The 22,239-nt window shown below is 45.9% G+C and overlaps 1 protein-coding gene across 7 annotated transcripts in view; it reads right to left on the reverse strand.

Annotated features, from left to right (window-relative positions):
* The window catches only part of mcf2l2 (MCF.2 cell line derived transforming sequence-like 2), a 650,277-nt gene that overhangs the window by 255,098 nt on the left and 372,940 nt on the right, over positions 1-22,239 (reverse strand). For all 7 annotated transcript variants that reach the window (XM_072474222.1, XM_072474228.1, XM_072474225.1 and 4 more), the window contains exons 10-13: positions 17,599-17,718; positions 15,934-16,125; positions 15,652-15,843; positions 11,019-11,196 (exon numbers count right to left, since the gene is read on the reverse strand). In XM_072474222.1, the coding sequence (XP_072330323.1) occupies positions 11,019-11,196; positions 15,652-15,843; positions 15,934-16,125; positions 17,599-17,718 (682 nt within the window). The remainder of the gene's footprint in view (positions 1-11,018; positions 11,197-15,651; positions 15,844-15,933; positions 16,126-17,598; positions 17,719-22,239) is intronic.

The following is a 22,239-nucleotide window of genomic DNA, read 5'->3' on the forward strand; positions in this document are numbered from 1 at the left end:
TGAGACTTTCGAGATTTTTTTACCATAACCGTTACACGTCAAAATCCCCCCAAGGAAGGGTCATCAATGTTTGATTTCTTGGATGGTTTGTCGATCCCAATGGTGAAGCAGGAGAGAAGGGAGGAACTGGCGTCCCTGCTGACCTTTGAGGAGGTGATGAAGTGCATGGCTCTGATGCAACTGTAAGGTGTCAGGCCATCAGATTCCCGATCGAACTTTATAAGAGGACAGGACAGTTGACCCTGTTGCTGTTAGAAGTGTTTCAGGATTCAATGTCTCTGGGAGGTTGAGGGCTACATTGGTGCAGTCATCGATCTCCTTGATCGTAAAGAAAGATAAGGGTCTGGCAGGCATGCACCGTATCATCCTATTTCATTACTGAATACATAATTGTTGTGAAGGTCCTGGCCATGCGCCTACAGCCCTACCTCCCAGTGGTTATACCTGAGGAGCAGATGGGGTTTGTTAAGGGTTGGCAGTTGTTGGCCAACGTTGGAGACTGCTTAATGTTATTTTGCCACCCCCTCTCCAGCCCCTGAGTTAGATGCAGAAAAGACATTTGATAGGGTGGGGTAGGGTTATTTGTTTGAAATCATATAATCCCTACAGTGCAGAAGGTCTGCACCGACCCTCCAAAAGAGCATTCTACCCAAACTCAATCCCTCGCCCCATCCATGTAACTCCACCTAACCTTGGGACATCGTGGACATTTTAGTATGACTAAACCACCTAACCTTTGGACTGTGGGAGGAAATCTGAGCACCCAGGGGAAACCCACACAGACACAGGAGAAATGTACAAACTCCACAGAGTCACCCGAGGTCAGAATTGAACCTGGGTCCCTGGTGCTGTGAGGCAGCTGTGCTAACCACTGCCATTATGCTGCCCATGGGAAGTTTTGCTTTGGGTCTAGATTTATAGCTTGGATCCAGCTCTTGTATAAGGCCCTCAATGCGAGCTTTCAAATGAATGCTTTGAGTTCCAAGTATTTTCAACTGCTAAGAGGCACGAGGCGAGTGTCTACTATACCCACTATTGTTTGCCTTGGCGATTGAGCCTCTGGCCATAGCGTTGAGGTTATCTCTGAAGAGGAGGGGGATAGAGAGGGTGAACAGAGTGGAGGGGAATAGAGAGGGGGAGCAGAGCATAGAGTATGTGACAGACCCTCTTGCCAGTGTAGCGGAGATAATAAAACTGCCTGGGAGGTTTGGCTCCTTCTCTGGGTATAAATTAAACTTGGGGGAAAAAACTAATGGTTTCTGGCGACTCTCCCAGGGTGGGAAGCCGACCTGGAAATGTCGCCCTTTCACATGGCCAGGTCCGTTATCTGGGAATCCGGGTGGCCCACTCCATAAACTGAATTTTGGCGGTGAAGGCTGACCTGTGGAGGTGGGAAAACCTCCCGCAGATCTTGGTGGGTAGGTTCAGTTGGTTAAAAATGAAAAATTCTCCTAAGGTTTTTATTTTCGTTTCAGTGCCTTCTAATTTTTATTTCTTTGTGAAAGTTAGTAAAATTTTATCATCTACTATTTGGGTGGGTAAGACTCCATGGACTGGCGGGATGTTTTTGCAAAGGGATAGGCAGTCGGGGAGAGGGGTGGTGGTGTGCCTTTACCCTATCTATTATTTTATTATTGGCCGGTGAATATTGGGGGGCTGCGGGGTGGTAAAGGTGGACGTAATCTGTTTTGGGGTCGGATGGAGGGAGATACCTCAGAGGCTCCAGTTTGAGGGCCTTGGTTACGACTCCCCTTCCATTCTCCCCGGCTATATGGACTTCCAGTCCGGTGGTGGAGGCCATCTTGAGAATACGAGACAGTTTAGGCAGCATTATAAGCTGGGTGCTATGTCATTTTTGGGCCCAATCTGTAAGAATCATCGTTTTGTACTGGCATCTTTGGACTTGGTATTTGGAAAATGGAGGGAGGCAGGGTAAGAGTGTTTGGGGATTTATTTATAGATGGGATGTTTGCTAATTTTGATGAATGGGTGGGCAAGTACTGGCTCTCCAGAGCGAATCTTGGTACAAGCCTTTGTACGCAAAGAGATTTATTTCATCCCCGAGCACCTCTTTGCCCCGTTGATGGATAGGGTTCTTTCGGTGGAGCATGTAAGGGAAGGGAAGATGTTGGACATTAATAGTTGCCTCGTGATGATGGAGCAGGTTCCACTGAATGATGTTAAGAGGAAGTGGGAGGGGGAGCTCGGCTGGTGGTGTGCAGCCATTCATTTCGCACTTCGGGGAGTTGGTCACTGTCAGATGTTTTGTGGGGAGGGGGGATTGTTTTTTGTTCATTTTGTTTTTTGGGTGTGGGGGGTTTGAAATATTGTAATTGTTGATGGTGTTATATTTGAAAATCTTTTCTTAAAAATGTTTTAAAACACAATTTGACTTCATTCAACCAGGCTTAACTTTCCCCCTGGGGCTTTTGCTGGTTTTCAATATGTATGTGGAAACTTCACATCCTGTGAAGAGGAGCCGTGGGATTTCCGTGTTTAACTGCACAGGCTGGAGTATACACTTAGGGTAGAGTTGTGGTAGAAGATCAGCCATGATCTTGTTCAATGGCGGGGAAGATTTGAGGGGCAAGATTACCTATACTTGAACTTCCTACTTGCGTGATATTTTCTCCTCAATAACTGAACCTGAGTTCACTGAGCTCTGATACAACTTGCAGATATTCAATAATTTGAGCTGATTTCTCCTGGGAAATACATTGAACAACGGTTGCCATATCTCTCTTTTTAAAAAAAAAAACTTCTTTGGACTACATTCACGTTACTGATTTCCAATTTTGGCATTCCCTGTATTCCCTGTGCAAGTGTTCTTGAAAGCACTAGAGATAAAGGATGCATTGGTCGTAATCTTCCAAGAATCCGTAAAAGTCCCAGACGATTAGAAAACTCTCAATGTAATGCCTTTATTCAAAAAGGAGGGGGACAAAAACAGGTAACTATAGGCCGGTTAGCTTAACATGCCATTGGGAAATGTTAGAGTCTATTATATAGGATGTAATAGCAGAGCATTTAGAAATACATAATATAATCAAGCAGAGTCAGCGTGGCTTCAATAAGGGAAAACCATGCCTGACCAATTTATTAGAATTGTTTGAGGTGGTAACGAGCAGGATAGATGAAGGGGGAACCAGTAACTGTAATATACTTGAATTTCCAAAAAGTGTTCAATAAGGTACCAGACAAAAGCCTACTTAAGCTAAGAGTTGGGAGTAGCATATTAACATGGATAGATGATTGGCTAACTGAAAGAAGACAGAGTTGGGATAAGAGGGGCATTCTCAGGATGGCAAATTGTAACTGGTGAAGTGCCACAGGGATCTGTGCTGGGACCACAATGATTTATAATATATGTTAATGATTTGGACAAGGGAAGTGAATGCAACTCTTGCCACATTTGGGGATGGCACAAAGATAGGTGGGAAGGCAAATGCTGAGGATGACCGAGTCCACAGAAGGACAGGTTAACTGAGTGGGCAGCAACTTGACAGGTGGAATATAATGTAGGAAAATGTGAAGTTCTGCACTTTGGTAGGGAACACTTCAGCAGTCAAGGGCATTCAGCCTCTGATCTCCGGGTAAGCATTCTCCAAGGCGGCCTTCAGGACGCACAACAACGCAGAATCGCCAAGCAGAAGCTTATAGCCAAGTTCCGCACACATGAGTGCGGCCTCAACCGGGACCTGGGATTCATGTCGCATTACATTCATCCCCCACCATCTGGCCTGCGAAATCCTACCAACTGTCCTGGCTTGACACAATTCACACCTCTTTAACCTGGGGTTACCCCATCTCTGGATCTGTAAAGATTTAATCACCTGCTAATGCTCGCATTCCTAGCATTGTCTGGCATCTTTGAATCTGTCTATATATATGTTTCTGGAACATACCTCTTCATTCACCTGAGGAAGGAGCAGCGCTCCGAAAGCTAGTGACATCGAAACAAACCTGTTGGACTTTAACCTGGTGTTGTAAGACTTCTTACAGTAATAAGGTTTATTAGCACTGATAAAGGTTTATTTACAGTAGTGATATTTATTAAAAGTAGTAATGTTATTAACTAACAGGGAACTGTCAGGTCTCGAGAGTGCACATCTTAGTGCTATGTAAGAACTCCAGGATGCTTCTGATGTCCTGGATAGCCATTCGTGCAGGAAATGTTGTCATTTGCATCAGCGGGAGCTCCTGGTTTCAGAACTTGAGTAACAGCTGGCATCTCTGTGGTCCATCTGTGAGGTTGAGAATTTCATGGATAGCACTTTACAGATGTGGTTACCACACAGCTTAAGAGTGTGTTGGGAGAGAGGAAATGAGGGACTTGCCAGTCAGTCAAAAATAAATAGGCAGGTAGCATAGGAGCCCCCTGAGTGCATCCCACTCTGCAACCAGTATTCAGTTCTGAATACTGATGAGGGCGATCGTTCATCTGGGGAATGCAGACAGGGCTAAGTCCATGACATCACAGGTGGCTCAGCTGTACAGGGGTGCACAAGGAAGATTAGGAGAGCAATCGATTTCATAGATTTAATAGAATTTACAGTGCAGAAGGAGGCCATTCGGCCCATCGAGTCTGCACCAGCTCTTTGAAAGAGCACCCTACCCAAGCCCACATCTCCACCCTATCTCCATAACCCAGTAACCCCACCCAACACTGAGGGCAATTTTGAACACTATGGGTAATTTAGCATGGCCAATTCACCTAACCTGCACATCTTTGGACTGTGGGAGGAAACCGGAGCACCCGGAAGAAACCCACGCACACACGGGGAGAACGTGCAGACTCCACACAGACAGTGTCCCAAGCCGGGAATCAAACCTGGGACCCTGGAGCTGTGAAGCAATTGTGCTAACCACCATGCTACCATGCTGCCCAGTGATGGGTGATTCAATAGTTCCGGGAATAGATGGCATTCCCTTGGCCACAGATATGAACCCAGAATGGAATGCTGCCATTCCTGGCTGAAGAATGTCACCGAATGGCTGAAGAGCATTTCGATGGGGGAGGTGGCCAACGTGGGCAGAAAGAGTGGTGTCGTCATGAAGTCAGAATTTAAGGAAATAAAGAAAATTCGCAAGCATTACCTCAAAAAGTAGTCATCCCTGAATTGCTTGCAGCACCACATGCAAATGAGTATAGAAACAGGAAGATAAAACAGAAGATCGTGTGGCTGGAAAGATGGTGCTGAAGGGAGGACTTTAAATTCTGGGAACATTGGACCTGGGTCTGGGGTGATGGGACCTGTACAGGCTGGATGGGTTGCACCTGATTAGAACAGGGACTGAGTTCCTGGTGGGGCGTTTGGCCAGTGTTATTGGGGAGGGTTTAAACTAGCTTGGCAAGGGTGTGGGAACCAGGAGATAATGTCGTAGAAAAAATATTACGGTGCACAGAACACTGGGAGAGAGAGATACCAGTAGAATATCGAATGATAAGTTAATAAGTGGGGTTAGAGTAAGAGAGAAAGTAGTAAAATTTAAATCTGCATGTTTGTGAATTTGTGGTAGAGATTGGTGAGTTACAGGTGTAGATTGCCGTGTTGAAATACAATGTTGTGGCCATAACGGACCTGTTGAAAGAGGAGGTCACCGAAGTGGTCATGGTCAGAATCTATTTGACCGGTGCTCAGGAAGACAAAAGGTGCAATTACATTGCTCGGTGTAGTCTATAGGCCACAAACTAGTGGGAAATTACAGAGAAGTGCAACAGTATAAAGTAGTTATAATGGGGGACTTTAATTATCCAAATATAAACTATGAAATCAGCAGTGTAAAGGGCAGAGAGGGGCAAGAGTTCCTAGAAATTGTTCAGGAAACTTTTCTACAGCAGTATGTTTCCAGTCCGTTGAGAAAGGAGGCAGCACTGAACCTGATTCTTGGGAATGAGTTTGCATTGGGGGTAACTCCTCTCTCTTGAAAACAACACCAAATGGATCAGGTTCACCTGAGAGAGCCGATAAATTCATGGTTTAAAGTCTCATTCAGAAGACAGCGGGCTGAATTCTCCGCCGTCGGGACGCTCCGTTTTGCTGGCAGCCCGGCGGTTTCCCGACGGCGTGGGGCTGCCCCACAATGGGAAACCCCATTGACCAGTTGGCATAACAGAGCATCCCGCCGGCGGGGTGAAACAGAAATGTGGCGCGGCGGAGAATCCAGCCCGTTCATCGCTGACAATGCCACACTCCCTCCGAACTTAATTGTAGTATCAGCTTAGATTTTTGTGTTCAAATCTCTGGAGAGGGACTTGACTTTACAATCTGACTCGGATGTACTGCTACTACACAACTGACATATCAGGGACTAGGTGCTGCCTCAGGATAAGCATTGGTAATGTTCTAGGTTACCTACTCATACCCATCACAAAATATCAGTCTTATTTGTGCATCAGCAGTTGGGTTCTGTAGAGTGAATAGACCAACCATTTTGTGCATGGACCTTTCCTCAGAAGTGGAAGATAATACAGATGTACAGGATTAATAAAAAGAACGAATAAGGGGGAGGGATAAAAGAACACAGACATTCATACTGGAAAAGAATACAGATTGATCTGTGAAATGCTTAACTAGAGAACAGGTAATGGTTAAATGGCAAAAGTGATACTAGACGGAGACAATATCTGCACTCATCTGATTCCAGCTTCCTGAGCATCCTCGGTGTAATTGTGGTGGTCCTGTCTCCAGCTGCCTAGTCCCTATGACCTAGAATTTGTCCCTTAAACCTCTGTGTCTCTACCTCACTTTCTTCCTTTAAGATACTCCTTAAACCGTACATCCTTGACCAAGCTTTTGTTCATCAGCCATAATATTTCCTTTTATGGCTTGGTGTCATATTTTGTTTTATGATGCCTCTGTGGAATACATTGGGATATTTTATTATGCTAAAGGTGCTAGTCAAAGGCAGGGGAACAGCAATTCATCCATCTCCTGTTGTCATTACCTTATGCCAGAGAGAAAATTAATGATATATTAGGCCTGTAGTTGTCAAAGTCAAGAGCAAAGTGCCTCATAGACCAGGTCGAAGTTTTCCCAGCTTGCTTTGGCCTTTAATGGAACAAAACAGAATGCTTGTTCTGTTCCTTTTTAAACTGGTCTTCACCTGCTATATCTTCCACATCTGGAGAAGAGTCTACACCATAAAACATTTGCCCGTTCTCTTCACAGATCCTGCCTGGCCTTTTCAAGAGATTTCAGCAAAAGTTTGCTCTTTGGTTGTATTTATGTAGTCTATCTCTATTTCTACTAAGATAAAATAATGCTACAATTCATGCTCCCACACTTCAGACTTTGCTCCGAGGGCTTTGAACTGATTAATAAGCAGTGTAAAGATAAGAGAGTTAAAAATGCTGTACTTGCTGCTATTGTGTACCAAAACAAAATCTAACTGGATCCGTGGTCGTTTGTATTATGCTCTTTGTGATTTTGCTCAGGATAAAAATGGATTACATTTACTTTTGGGGTCATTTAGGTATAGTAAACTTTTACTTTTATTAAAGGTTGAGAAAGAGATGCAGTGGTTAGCACTGCTGCCTATATCACTGATGACCCAGTGGGCAGCACGGTAGCATTGTGGTTAGCACAATTGCTTCACAGCTCCAGGATCCCAGGTTCGATTCCCGGCTTGGGTCACTGTCTGTGCGGAGTCTGCATGTTCTCCCCGTGTGTGCGTGGGTTTCCTCCGGGTGCTCCGGTTTCCTCCCACAGTCCAAAGATGTGCAGGTTAGGTGGATTGGCCATGCTAAATTGCCCTTCGTATCCAAAATTGCCCTTAGTGTTGGGTGGGGTTACTGGGTTATGGGGATAGGGTGGAGGTGTGGGCTTGGGTAGGGTGCTCTTTCCAAGAGCCGGTGCAGACTCGATGGGCCGAATGGCCTCCTTCTGCACTGTAAATTCTATGATTCTATGACCTGGGTTCGATCTCGGCCTGGGTCACTGTCCATGTGGAGTTTGCACATTCTCCCCGTGTTTGCGTGGGTTTCACCCCCACAACCCAAAGATGTGCAGGGTAAGTGGATTGGCCACGCTAAATTGCCCCTTAATTGGAAAAAAAATATTTGGGTACTCAAAATTTTTTTTTAAAAGAAGGCTGAGAAAGAAAAGGAGCAACACAACAGGACCTCCCCTATGATAGCCAAATAGTAGAGTTCATTAGAATTAGCAAACCTAGTGAAAGAAAAGGTCTGATATCCTAATGTCCCTTCATGCTCAAAAATAACTGATGACATTTCTTGTTTCAGCAAAGATTATGGAATATTGCTTGACATGTTAGAAAATAACATTAAACTTATACTAGGATTCATGGTAAACAGAATGGTGGGATTTTTCACCACTTTCCACTGGTGGGAATTTGATCCCCGAGGCAGGGCTGGTGAACTATGTAAATTGCTTGGACTTCGGCAGGATGGAAGATCTCACTGGTGGCCAATAGGTTGCCGACTCCGCCGCGAGAAAGCTCGCCGCAGGGTGGCCAGAAAATCGCGGACAATGTTTTGTTCAAAATGCATTATAGAAAAGAGAGGCTTTAAGTTGAATATTACATTTTATTCCTTGTATTCCAGATAGAATTAAGTAAAAATTTGTTGTGTTTGCTTTTAAAAAGCATCTTTTTGATGTGGCTGCAATGAGCTACAGGATAATTGGCGAGTCATTATGGCTCTGCAAGTGAAGAAATGGACGATTCAGTGACTTGAAATAAAAACCTTTACTGTTTGTTTAATAGTGAATGAATGGTTGTATGTTTAATACAGATGATGGGTTGGATAATACAGGAGCCCAGACGGCATGACCCATGAATCCATATAGGCGTGAAGCTGACCGACAATATATTCAGTAGCCCCACAGCAATAAACACAGAACATACAGTGCAGAAGGAGGCCATTCGGCCTATCGTGTCTGCACCGGCCCACTTAAGCCCTCACTTCCACCCTATCCCTGTAACCCAATAACCCCATCTAACCTTTTTGGTCACGAAGGGCAATTTATCATGGCCAATCCACCTAACCCACTAATAAAGTCCTGTGGAACTCGTTAACGAAGGCTGAGTAGCTACGTCCTGCCCTCTGGAGCTGCCAACCCCATCAGTCCCAGCAGTGCAAGGAGGGCATCACTGGAAGCTGCCAGGAGTGCAGCTGAAGAGAGGAAACCAAGGTCTAGAATCTAGAATTCCCAGAAGGTTAAGTCCAGGGTATTGGGCCGGGTACGTTTGAGTGATAGGGGAAGTGGGGGGAGTGGTAGGTTTAAGAGAGGGAGTGATTAGGAAGGAAGGTGATATTCAGTCTAAGGGGTACCACTCCACGATTGGCAAAGGACAGGCTCCGAAGAGTGAATCCCCCCCCTTCCCACACTTTAACCATTTGAGGTTTAAAATGTGACTTTGTGCTCCTGCCCTGCTGCCCACATGTATTATGGTATGGTGTGTGCAGCATAATATTAATGTCAATGGGCTTGATGTCAAGCCTAATTGACGCTTAAATTATCATTTTAATATGCCGGGCAGGCAGTTAACTGGTGCCTGTCCATCCCCCTCATTATGGGCATGAGCTCGGGGGTTGGCAGAAAGGCGGTGGGATGGGTGCCCATGCCAGTTTATGTGCTCCCTGCAGGAAACATGCCTGCTGGATCTTTAAAATCCAGCCCATTATGGTAAAAGGTAAGGTGGCTTGAAATAAAAACCATTACTGTGCATTTACTAGAGAATAATTGTGTATTTTTACAGAATGCATGATGTCTATAGGATATCATGGAATTTATCATGGAGGCATGGGATTCAGGGTGATTTAGCAGTTTGGATCAGAAATTGGTTAGCTGGAAGAAGACAAAGGGTGGTGGTTGATGGGAAATGTTCAGACTGGAGTCCAGTTACTAGTGGTGTACCACAAGGATCTGTTTTGGGGCCACTGCTGTTTGTCATTTTTATAAATGACATAGAGGAGGGCGTAGAAGGATGGGTGAGTAAATTTGCAGATGACACTAAAGTCAGTGGAGTTGTGGACAGTGCGGAAGGATGTTACAAGTTACAGGGGGACATAGATAAGCTGGGCTGAGAGGTGGCAAATGGAGTTTAATGCAGAAAAGTGTGAGGTGATTCATTTTGGAAGTAATAACAGGAAGACAGAGTACTGGACTAATGGTAAGATTCTTGGCAGTGTGGATGAGCAGAGAGATCTCGGTGTCCATGTACATAGATCTCTGAAAGTTGCCACCCAGGTTGAGAGGGTTGTTAAGAAGACGTACGGTGCGTTAGCTTTTATTGGTAGAGAGATTGATTTTGGAGCCATGAGGTCATGTTGCAGCTGTACAAAACTCTGGTGCGGCCGCATTTAGAGTATTGCGTGCAATTCTGGTCGCTGCGTTATAGCAAGCATGTGGAAGCATTGGAAAGGGTGCAGAGGAGATTTACCAGAATGTTGCCTGGTATGGAGGGAAGATCTTATGAGGAAAGGCTGAGGGACTTGAGATCTTATGAGGAAAGGCTGAGGGACTTGAGGCTGTTTTCATTAGAGAGAAGAAGGTTAAGAGGTGACTTAATTGAGGCATACAAGATGATCAGAGGATTGGATAGGGCGGACAGTGAGAGCCTTTTTCCTCGGATGGCGATGTCTAGCACGAGGGGAGATAGATGTAGGACAGATGTCAGAGGTAGGTTCTTTACTCAGAGAGTAGTAAGGGCGTGGAATGCCCTACCTGCAACAGAAGTGGACTCGCCAACACTAAGGGCATTCAAATGGTCATTGGATAGCCATATGGGCGATAAGGGAATAGTGTAGATGGGCTTTAGAGTGGTTTCACAGGTCGGCGCAACATCGAGGGCCGAAGGGCCTGTACCGTGCTGTAATGTTCTATGTTCTATATCAGAGAAATCAGTTACTTGAATTTTAGTTCTCTACTGGGTTGTAACAATCTGATGTCAAAATCTATAAAGCTGATAAAAATCATTCAATTCATCCCATATTGCACAACAGTCATTTTGCAAGGTGTTCTGAGCAATGGAGGAGATTTTCTACCACTTACTGAGGACAGGTGCTCTGACTGGTTTTGGTGAAGAGCGCTTTGGAGATGATTCAGGACGTGGGGCTACAGGTTGAACTGGTCGAGTTTGTTTGGCTGCTAACTTCTTCAAACTAGCTTGACGTTTTTCAAACATTTCTTGGACATTTTCAAGCTTCTGAAGAATTGTCTGTATGTTGGCCTGCAACAGAAATGAAAGCAGTATTAAAGCACTTGTTTTTTTGCTTTACATCACCAATTTTCTGCTCTCTACACCTTGGCTTCTTTTCTTTCCATTTTTAGATTCCAACGTCCACCTCAAGGTGGCCTGTGTGGGGGCCAGGGACATAGTGCGTTCGGGCTGCAATTCAAGCTTGCAATTCAACTTTGGTCCCAAGATACAGCTACAGGAAGCAATACTAGTTCTGACTCCGTGGTCATTATGGCTTGGATTCTTACTAAATTAATTGATTGATTGGTCAGCTGTAGCTTTGAAATCGAGATAGTTGAAATAAAAGGCACAGATCAGCAAATGGAGTTCAATGTGTGGAAGTATGATGTAATCAACCTTGAATGAAGAAAAAATATTCGAATGTTTCCATAATGATGACCAGGAGCTGTGGTTCTGTATGCACTGATATCTAAATGTCAGTGTAGATATTCACAAAAACACTGATGGATTTTTTTTGATCTCTAGGGAGTTGGAATCCAAAAGGGAGTAAATAATGCTTCAGTTGCCCAGAACCTTGTAACTCTCTACTGAACTCGGTCCAATCTGTTTTCTGTAATTGAGACCAAAATTGAGCACAGTACTCCACATGAACCAAGTATTATTTTGACTTAGTTTCTGTCGCTATTTACCCTAATATCTTTTAACACTTTCTGGACAGCTCGGGAACACTGGCCCCAAATGCATGAACAAAACAAATGTTTCGCCTCTTTTAGTTTCCTAGGGTGTAATTCTCCAGCCATGTTGCATTCTCGCTCGAGGGAAACGAGGCCGGTGAATAGCGGGAGAGGTCAAAAATGAGAACGGCGCCAGTTTGCGATGCAACCGGCCTGCTCACGTAGGCAAAATCGGGATCCTGCCGTAATGTGGCGAGGAACCAATTATCTCCACTTAATCCCTATTTCCATACAATTAACGGGAGCCACCCCATAACCAACATCCTCCTGTGATTCAGCGCCCTCCCCAGAAAGTGGCCACACAGGTGCTGATTAGTACTCTTTTTCGAAAACATGAACCTGACGGAAGGGCTTCTGTGGGGAGCCAAGGAGGTGAGTAGCCATCTTTGCTCACAGGGAAAGAGCCCGGGGGCTTGCCATCCCCATCGCCATGCTTGGTGGGGGTAGGGTACCCTCGGCTGGGGGGAGAGGGGCGCACCTTCCTCGGGATGGGCCGCCATGGGAAAGGGGGGGAACCGCACAAGGGTCCACCATGACAACCCCTGGATCATGTGCACCCATTCCAAGAGCAACCCTTGCCCCTGCCTGTCTGCCCCACCAATCATCGCTAACCTGCACTGACTACCGAGGCCTCTGGCCAAATGGCCGAAGGCTATTGCTTACAGAGAATTGGCAGTCGGGGTTAAGTGAGCACTTCACACAACCCAAGTGGATTCCCTTGGGTGGGCGGGCCATGTAGCGTGTGGGAGTCATTGCCCAGCATCCCAATCAGATCGTGGTACATGGACACTGTGCCTGAACACTGCGGGAGGCAACACCTGAACACCCAGGGGATGGGATACAGCTCCGCAGACATGTCCATGGCTGGTGGGGGTGAGTGCCTCAGGAAGGGGAACCAGCATCCGGTCCAGGTGAGGCCATGTGGAAGTGTCTGGGGTACAAGGTCTGGGGTCCGTTGAGGGGGGCCTGCTGCGGCCAGGAATGCGTGGGCTGGGCATTCCGGGCATGGGGGAAGGGAGGGAATCAATGGGGGAATGGAGGCTCGCGGGGTGGGAGCTACTGCTTTGTCAGTCTAACACCGTCTCCCAATTCCTTACAGGTATTGAACGGTGTGGATAGTATTTTGTACCCCACAGAACAGGCCCTAGTGGTGCTGCTGGTAGGCCAGGCGGCCAGATGCTGGAGATGACGGCAGCAGAAGTATCTGCAGATGCTCCTGCCTCCCCCCCGATGTTCATCAGCAACTGTGTGGTGCTCACCAGATTGTGCCCCAGAAGCCTGACCACTAATGTTTGCCACCGAGCTGTGTATCTGCGCTGATGGAGGGTGGGGCTGCAAAATGGCCACTGATTCCTTGCTCCAGGGGGTACAAGCAGCCAGGCAGCATAGATCTCCCAGCTCTAGCTGCTGATATGGCCCAGGTCCATGGCCGCGCATGCGCACAGTGGTTGCCTGCAGCGGCTGCGCCGTGCTTCATGGTGGGCTCAGCCTGCGGACCTGGACCGCAAAAATAACAACCCCCTTCGGCTGCTCGTGCACCCCGGACCTCCCCCGCAGTGCCCCCAGCCCTGAATGAAGCCCCTTCAGCCCGCGGTCCGGCTCTCTCCCGACTGTGGCCATGCCGGACTGAGTCTGCAGCCGCCACGCTGAGTTTACCACGGGTGACACACGTGTCCCACGCCGTTGGGTACTTGGCCGGTCGGACACAGAGCATCGCAGGCCGGCCTCAGGCAGTGGCCTGAGGCTGTGGAGTACGCCGCTTTTCAAGGGGCGTAGCATCGTATAACTGCCCCCCCCCCCCCCCCAATTTGGACATCATCGGGCATTCTCCGTCCGTCCCCTGCTGAACACGATTTCGGCGTCGGGAATCTGAGAATCCAGCCCAGGACATCCCTCCTGCCCTCCACTGCATCCAGGAGCCTCCCCAGGTCTGCATCTCCAAAGCTTGGGGCCTGTCTTCTTGGCACCATGGCGGCAAGCTGAGTGGAATTGGCTGAGCAAGTGCTGCTTGACCTTGTTAGCGGGGGGGCTGGTAAGCGCAGTCCCGGCAAATTGGCTGGCGAGCCTTCATTTGCGACGTGAAGACTGTGAGGCCTCGTTAAGTGGACCAATTAATATTACCATACATAGTCATCTTTCTGGAGAATCGGGCTCCTAGTTTTTCCTCTTACTCTCCTCAATCCAGCTCAACAACATGTAAAAGAAAATGTTTATTTTAATTCAAACCACATGTGTGGCTTGAGAATTGTGGAGGATATTTTTAAATTGCTGCACCACTGAGATTTGCGAAAACAAACTTTGTTTACAATTTATATTACATGAGTCGTGGTCAAGGATAAAATCAGATACACATTAGAACTTGGGAGACTGATTAAAAATCATTTGTGACTGCTGATTTTGAGTGATCGTGGTGAACTTTTACTTCCTGTGCCATAGGCTATTGATCACATGGGCACATTGAATATATGAAAATTGATGAGGAAGGAATACAAACACCAAAGGGGCTTATCTGATTTTCCATCCACTCATTTAAGTTCTGTGACTACAGAAATGGCCACCATCGTCTAGCTGCTTTCCAAAATCAGCAAATTGAAGGAAACAGATCACCTCCTTGAATCCTAAGTGTCTTTTAACCTCCAATTGGAGATGAGCTGAGTAAAAGGCCTGAGATGCACATCTTCTGAACACCTCCCTCAATGAATGACCATGCAGTTGTCAGCAATGGAAGAAGAAAATGAGATAGAAAGGCTAACAACAGCCCATCCACACCCATCTCATTAATACAGTTCCCCTTAACCGCTTAACCTGCATGTTAAAGGGGCAAGGGTCAGAAAAAGAATGTAATATTCACTGAGAAGGGACATTTCCAGCAATATTCTTGGACAGCAGAGGCCCTCTTTCATGTCAGTTTTACTCTTTTATTCGCAACTTGTTTCTGCAATAAAGTGCCTCTGCAATGTGACCAAACCTCTTTAATGCAATTCTATTTCCCTCCACACCCTCCCCTTTAACTAGTTCGTCACATTTCCTTTGTAAGCACTTTTCCTCTCAAATGTCCACTAAACTGCAGACATTCCCTTATTCCAAGAAAGAAAGAATAATTACTACTCATTAATTAGTAATAAATCCAATACTTCCCTCCTAATTATGGAAATGACCTACTGTACTGCTTAATAAAGACAAGAACTTAATGAATCCCAAATTGTATGCAGATTGTTCAATCGCATGTCAAAGTCTATTGCAGGAGATTATTATCACCCATGATTACAATTGAGCCTTAGAATGACAATTTTTTTAAATGACCACCCACAGCAGAACTTCCAACCGCCTTTTAATTTTGTGGCCAATAATATCTCCACGCTACCACCGCAGTTTTTCCCTTTCAGATTTCCAGATCAATCCAAGAAATTTCAATACAATCCTTTCCAATCATCCCCCTCAAGTGTCTGACTCACTTCTCTAAACCACATCTGCCAGTTATGCAACTGCAATCGCTCTTCAAACCTGGATGTTAAGGCAACTCTCTTCAACTGTTCAACTTTCCAGTTCTAATGATGATGGTTACTTCTGAAGGGGACTATATATAATTTATATCCATTTGTAATGTTAATTTTACACTAAAATATATTTAAGAATCCCTATAGGTTTGGACTGTGTTGAACTTAATATCCTCAAGAATATATAAAATGAAATAACCCAGATTTATTTAACATCATAATATTGAGTTAGTCAACTCATGTTTCTAATTTACCTTAACTTCTGAAGTAAGAAACAGTTCAAATTGTTTAAAAAACTCTTTTGGATTGATAAGTTTGTAATCTTTGGCAGTTTCGAGGAACTTCTCAATATCTTGGAGTGCCGCTTCAGCTCCTTCTTGCGATTGACACTTATCCACTGCTTGAGATGCCAGGAGATAGATCCCTGTTTCACACCATTCCTTGGCCTTAAAGAACAAAGTAAAATAATTAAAAATAGGATACCAATAACGTTATTTCTTTTGTGATTACTTGCTAAAGGCTAATGGATTAATTACACTGTCCAGTTGCTTGTGGACTTCAAGAGATTTTTCAAGCACGCCATGTTTTTTCTTCATTTCGTTGGTAAAATCATCACATATACGCCTGAGTTCATTACACTTCGGTCGGATGGAGTCAATGGCATAGTGGTTGCTTTGGATAAGTTGGTCTCCACGCACAGCTAATAACTGTGCCTTTTCTAATGATCCCTATGAACAAAGATGGAAAGATATCTGACAATGAAATAACCAAACAACAACACACTAGCTGGACAATCAAAGTTGTTTGAACAGATCATCAGTAAAACAAGCTACACATTATAAACCTAGAAATGCTGTTGTCGATATCAGAGGACAAAGGATTAATTTATTTGTGAGATAATACTATACATGGTATTTTACCATTAGAAGATCTCAAGAATAGTGCCAAGAACAATGCCCTCAAAAATTATAAATTATCTTGATACAGTGGGGATTCCTCCTAATCTCTTTGATTTCCTTGCCAATACATGCTTAATGGGCAGCATGGTAGCACAGTGGTTAGCACTGTTGCTTCACAGTGCCAGGGTTCCAGGTTTGATTCCTGGCTTGGGTCACTGTCTGTGCGGAGTCTGCACATTCTCCCTTTGTCTACGTGGGTTTCCTCCGGGTGCTCCGGTTTCCTCCCACAAGTCCCGAAAGACGTACTGTCAGGTGATTCGTACATTCTGAATTCTCCCTCTGTGTACCCGAACAGGTGCCGGAGTGTGGCGACTGGAGGATTTTCACAGTAACTTCATTGCAGTGTTAATGTAAGCCTACATGTGACAATAACGATTATTAAAAAAATGTTTTCTAAATTTCATAATGGTAGAAATCACTCTTTAGAATGTCACATTGAATGCATTGGATATTTGTTGTGACAACGGTCATTTAATTTAATTTGCAAATATGATTTTCACAATTACTGAAAATAAGTATCCATATTTATACAATATATCCATATTTGTTGCACTGAGATTAAGAACATATTGAGCATCATTTTCCAAAATGCACTGGCAGCGAGTGAGGTTTTCCCTTTCCCCAACCAGGTATAATTAGAAAATTGACTCCTTCAATTATATATGTCACCTTCCAATCTGCTTCTACTTTTTAAATTGTCAGATTTAGATATTTGAACGTAATGATGAATTGGTGCCTCGTCAGTGGCACTTCTAGCTATGCATCCCAATGCAATATTTGCAAAAATCTAATGACAGTTAATCAGTGCTCTAAATATTTGTCCTAATGCCATGTTGTCGAGATTTTTGTTCCCTAATGTGAAAGAAATGGCAGATCTAGGGGAACTATACTAAAGGTCCATGAGAACATTACTGGTCTTTGATATACAGCATCACAAAGTAACATTGTTTGTAATGAATGTGTTTGAACCATCTTGGTAAAACCATGGAACCACAGGAGATTAGGTTAATTAAGCCCATTTATGGAATTCTGGATACATACTGGAGGCAGTAAGTGATTGAAACACAAATTAAGCATATCTACAACCTAGAACAGATGGACTAAAGAATCATTCAGTGATTTAACTGGGGAATTTTAAATGACTTGCTCCAATTTGTTCTGGGATTAGAGGACCTTACAAGAGTAAACATGGAGTGGAGAGTTCATTTGTAGAGATCTGGATGTATTTTTATCCATTTTCACCTGTGCTTTCTCTTCCTGCAGTTGTAGTTCTTTTAGAAGGCGTTCCACACAAGCTACACTGTCTCCAATGTCAGTGAATGCAGCCTCCGTTTCCATTACACAATCCAGAGTAACTTTCACCTGCAAATCAATAACAAGTAGTAACTATTTTCCGGCCCTTCTTTTCAATTTTATCATTGCATCTAGAAATTCACATTGAATATTTGCTTGAGCATCACGGCCTTGCGGCATGAGTTTGGATCTCCAAATTGATCTCTGGTCAGTTCTTATTTGATTCTGACAACGTGTGGTTAATGTTCACGTGGCATTATAGGGTTAGTTAAGATAAGTACACATGTTTCAGTGTAACATAACTTGAGAGGTAGTACTAAAGGCCAGGGGAAAAAAGCAAAATCTACAGATCAAAGGTTGGATTTTTACAGATCTGGGTGTGCCATTGCAACCAGAACACCAGAACACATATGGGGTTGGAGAATATTACATGCATTTAACTTCATAAATTTTTCCAATGTTGGATTTATATTTCAAGCTATCGGATCTTCTTATCATTGCTCATGATATAAAGCAGTGGACTTCCGGTGGTGGCCATGAAGTGAGTGGTCACATTTGTGGTAGCTCCCACTCGTGGTGGTATTTTCGTGGCCTTTGCCCACGTTTGTAGTAGGAACTTTGGAGGAAGAAGGTGTGGAAGTGCGAACAGAAGAGATTGACCCCCTAGTTTATGGAGCAGCAGACCAGAAGTGCCCAGGAAAAAGCAAACCAGTTGGCTGAGACGGGCGAGGTGCTGCAAAGCACGCAGAGATGGCAGCTGGAATTTGGGCTCCTGTCCACGGATAAGGCGGTGGGACAGCTGAGGAGGATATGGGGGGGGGGGCGGGTTTATGAATATGGGGAGAAAGCTAGTAGGATGCTGGCACATCAGCTGAGGAAACAGGAGGTGGCGAGAGAGACAGGGAAAGTGGGGGACACGGGGGGGAAGGTGGTTCTGCACCCGGTGGGGGTGAATGATGTGTTTCAGGAGTTTTACAGTAAATTGTTTAGATCGGAACCCCCAGCCAGGGAGGGGGGGGGGGGGGGGGGGATGGGGGGGGAGGGGGGGCTGGAGCTCCTGAGGATGGATGAGGAGTTGGTGGACGATGTGGGTGCCCCAACTGGGCTCGGGGAGATTCTAGAGGGGTTGGGGGCGATGCAATCGGGCAAAGCCCAGGGACCAGACGAATACCCGGTTGAGTTTTATAAGAGGTTTTCTGGGTTGCTGGGGCCACTTTTGGTAAAGCCTTTAATGAGTCAAAGGATTTGGGAGTGCTCCCCCTGACATTATCGCAGGCATCGATTTCCCTTATCTTGAACTGGGATAAAGATCCGGAAAGCTGTGGGCCGTATCGGCCAATCTCCCTGCTAAATGTAGATGCAAAATTGCTGGCAAGGATCTTGGCCACAGGGATAAAGTACAAAGTCTTACAACACCAGGTTAAAGTCCAACAGGTTTGTTTCGATGTCACTAGCTTTCGGAGCGCTGCTCCTTCCTCAGGTGAATGAAGAGGTCTGTTCCAGAAACACATATATAGACAAATTCAAAGATGCCAAACAATGCTTGGAATGCGACCATTAGCAGGTGATTAAATCTTTACAGATCCAGAGATGGGGTAACCCCAGGTTAAAGAGGTGTGAATTGTACCAAGCCAGGACAGTTGGTAGGATTTCGCAGGCCAGATGGTGGGGGATGAATGTAATGCGACATGAATCCCAGGTCCCGGTTGAGGCTGCACTCATGTGTGCGGAACTTGGCTATAAGTTTCTGCTCGGCGATTCTGCGTTGTCGCGGGTCCTGAAGGCCGCCTTGGAGAACGCTTACCCGGAGATCAGAGGCTGAATGCCCTTGACTGCTGAAGTGTTCCCCGACTGGAAGGGAACATTCCTGCCTGGTGATTGTTGCGCGATGTCCGTTCATTCGTTGTCGCAGCTTCTGCATGGTCTCGCCAATGTACCACGCTTCGGGACATCCTTTCCTGCAGCGTATGAGGTAGACAACGCTGGCCGAGTCGCACGAGTATGTACCGCGTACCTGGTGGGTGGTGTTCTCACGTGTAATAGTGGTATTCATGTCGATGATCTGGCACGTCTTGCAGAGATTGCCATGACAGGGTTGTGTGGTGTTGTGGTCACTGTTCTGAAGACTGGGTAATTTGCTGCACACAATGGTTCGTTTGAGGTTGCGCGGTTGTTTGAAGGCAAGTAGTGGGGGTGTGGGGATGACCTTGGCAAGATGTTCATCGTCATCAATGACGTGTTGAAGGCTGTGAAGAAGATGACGTAGTTTCTCCGCTCCGGGGAAGTACTGGACGACGAAGGGTATTCTGTCGGTTGTGTCCCATGTTTGTCTTCTGAGGAGGTCGGTCCGGTTTTTCGCTGTGGCGCGTTGGAACTGTCGATTGATGAGTCGAGTGCCATATCCCGTTCGTACGAGGGCATCTTTCAACGTCTGTAGATGTCTGTTACGCTCCTCCTCGTCTGAGCAGATCCTGTGTATACGGAGTGCTTGTCCATAGGGGATGGCTTCTTTAATGTGTTTAGGGTGGAAGCTGGAGAAGTGGAGCATCATGAGGTTATCCGTGGGTTTGCGGTAAAGCGAAGTGCTGAGGTGACCGTCCTTGATGGAGACGAGTGTGTCCAAGAATGCAACTGATTTTGGAGAGTAGTCCATGGTGAGTCTGATGGTTGGATGGAACTTATTAATGTCATCGTGTAGTCGTTTCAGTGATTCTTCGCCGTGGGTCCAAAGGAAAAAAATGTAATTGATGTATCTGGTGTATAACATCGGTTGAAGGTCCTGTGCAGTGAGTAGGTCCTGTTCAAACTTGTGCATGAAGATGTTGGCGTATTGGGGTGCGAATTTGGTCCCCATGGCTGTTCCGTGTGTCTGGATGAAGAACTTGTTGTCGAAGGTGAAGACGTTGTGATCCAGAATGAAGCGGATGAGTTGCAGAATTGCGTCTGGAGATTGGCAGTTGTCGGTGTTGAGTACTGAGGCAGTTGCAGCAATGCCGTCGTCATGGGGGATGCTGGTGTAGAGTGCCGAGACGTCCATTGTGACGAGGAATGTTCCTGGTTCAACTGGTCCATGGGTGCTGAGTTTCTGTAGGAAGTCCGTCGTATCGCGACAGAAGCTGGGTGTACCTTGTACGATGGGTTTCAAGATGCCCTCGATGTAGCCAGAGAGGTTCTCACACAGGGTCCCATTTACCGACAACTGAACAACCAAGAACACTACAGACAGTTACCTGCAGATCCGACCAAGGAACACATCCGCCAACTTAACAGACTGATCAAGACCTTGGATCCAGATCTTCAGAGCACCTTACGTGCTCTCATCCCACGTACTCCCCGCATTGGAGATCTCTACTGCCTCCCGAAAATACATAAGGCCAACACACCAGGCCGCCCTATCGTTTCAGGCAATGGGACCCTGTGTGAGAACCTCTCTGGCTACATCGAGGGCATCTTGAAACCCATCGTACAAGGTACACCCAGCTTCTGTCGCGACACGACGGACTTCCTACAGAAACTCAGCACCCATGGACCAGTTGAACCAGGAACATTCCTCGTCACAATGGACGTCTCGGCACTCTACACCAGCATCCCCCATGACGACGGCATTGCTGCAACAGCCTCAGTACTCAACACCGACAACTGCCAATCTCCAGACGCAATTCTGCAACTCATTCGCTTCATTCTGGATCACAACTTCTTCACCTTCGACAACAAGTTCTTCATCCAGACGCACGGAACAGCCATGGGGACCAAATTCGCACCCCAATATGCCAACATCTTCATGCACAAGTTTGAACAGGACCTACTCACCGCACAGGACCTCCAACCGATGTTATACACCAGATACATCGATGACATTTTTTTCCTTTGGACCCACGGCGAAGAATCACTGAAACGACTACACGATGACATTAATAAGTTCCATCCAACCATCAGACTCACCATAGACTACTCTCCAAAATCAGTTGCATTCTTGGACACACTGGTCTCCATCAAGGACGGTCACCTCAGCACTTCGCTTTACCGCAAACCTACGGATAACCTCATGATGCTCCACTTCTCCAGCTTCCACCCTAAACACATTAAAGAAGCCATCCCATATGGACAAGCGCTCCGTATACACAGGATCTGCTCAGACGAGGAGGAGCGTAACAGACATCTACAGACGTTGAAAGATGCCCTCGTACCAATGGGATATGGCACTCGACTCATCGATCGACAGTTCCAACGCGCCACAGCGAAAAACCGGACCGACCTCCTCAGAAGACAAACATGGGACACAACCGACAGAATACCCTTCGTCGTCCAGTACTTCCCCGGAGCGGAGAAACTACGTCATCTTCTTCACAGCCTTCAACACGTCATTGATGACGATGAACATCTTGCCAAGGTCATCCCCACACCCCCACTACTTGCCTTCAAACAACCGCGCAACCTCAAACGAACCATTGTTTGCAGCAAACTACCCAGTCTTCAGAACAGCGACCATGACACCACACAACCCTGTCATGGCAATCTCTGCAAGACGTGCCAGATCATCGATATGAATACCACTATTACACGTGAGAACACCACCCACCAGGTACGCGG

The sequence above is a fragment of the Scyliorhinus torazame genome, chromosome 14, assembly GCF_047496885.1.
Source record: "Scyliorhinus torazame isolate Kashiwa2021f chromosome 14, sScyTor2.1, whole genome shotgun sequence".
NCBI classification, from domain to species: Eukaryota; Metazoa; Chordata; class Chondrichthyes; order Carcharhiniformes; family Scyliorhinidae; genus Scyliorhinus; species Scyliorhinus torazame.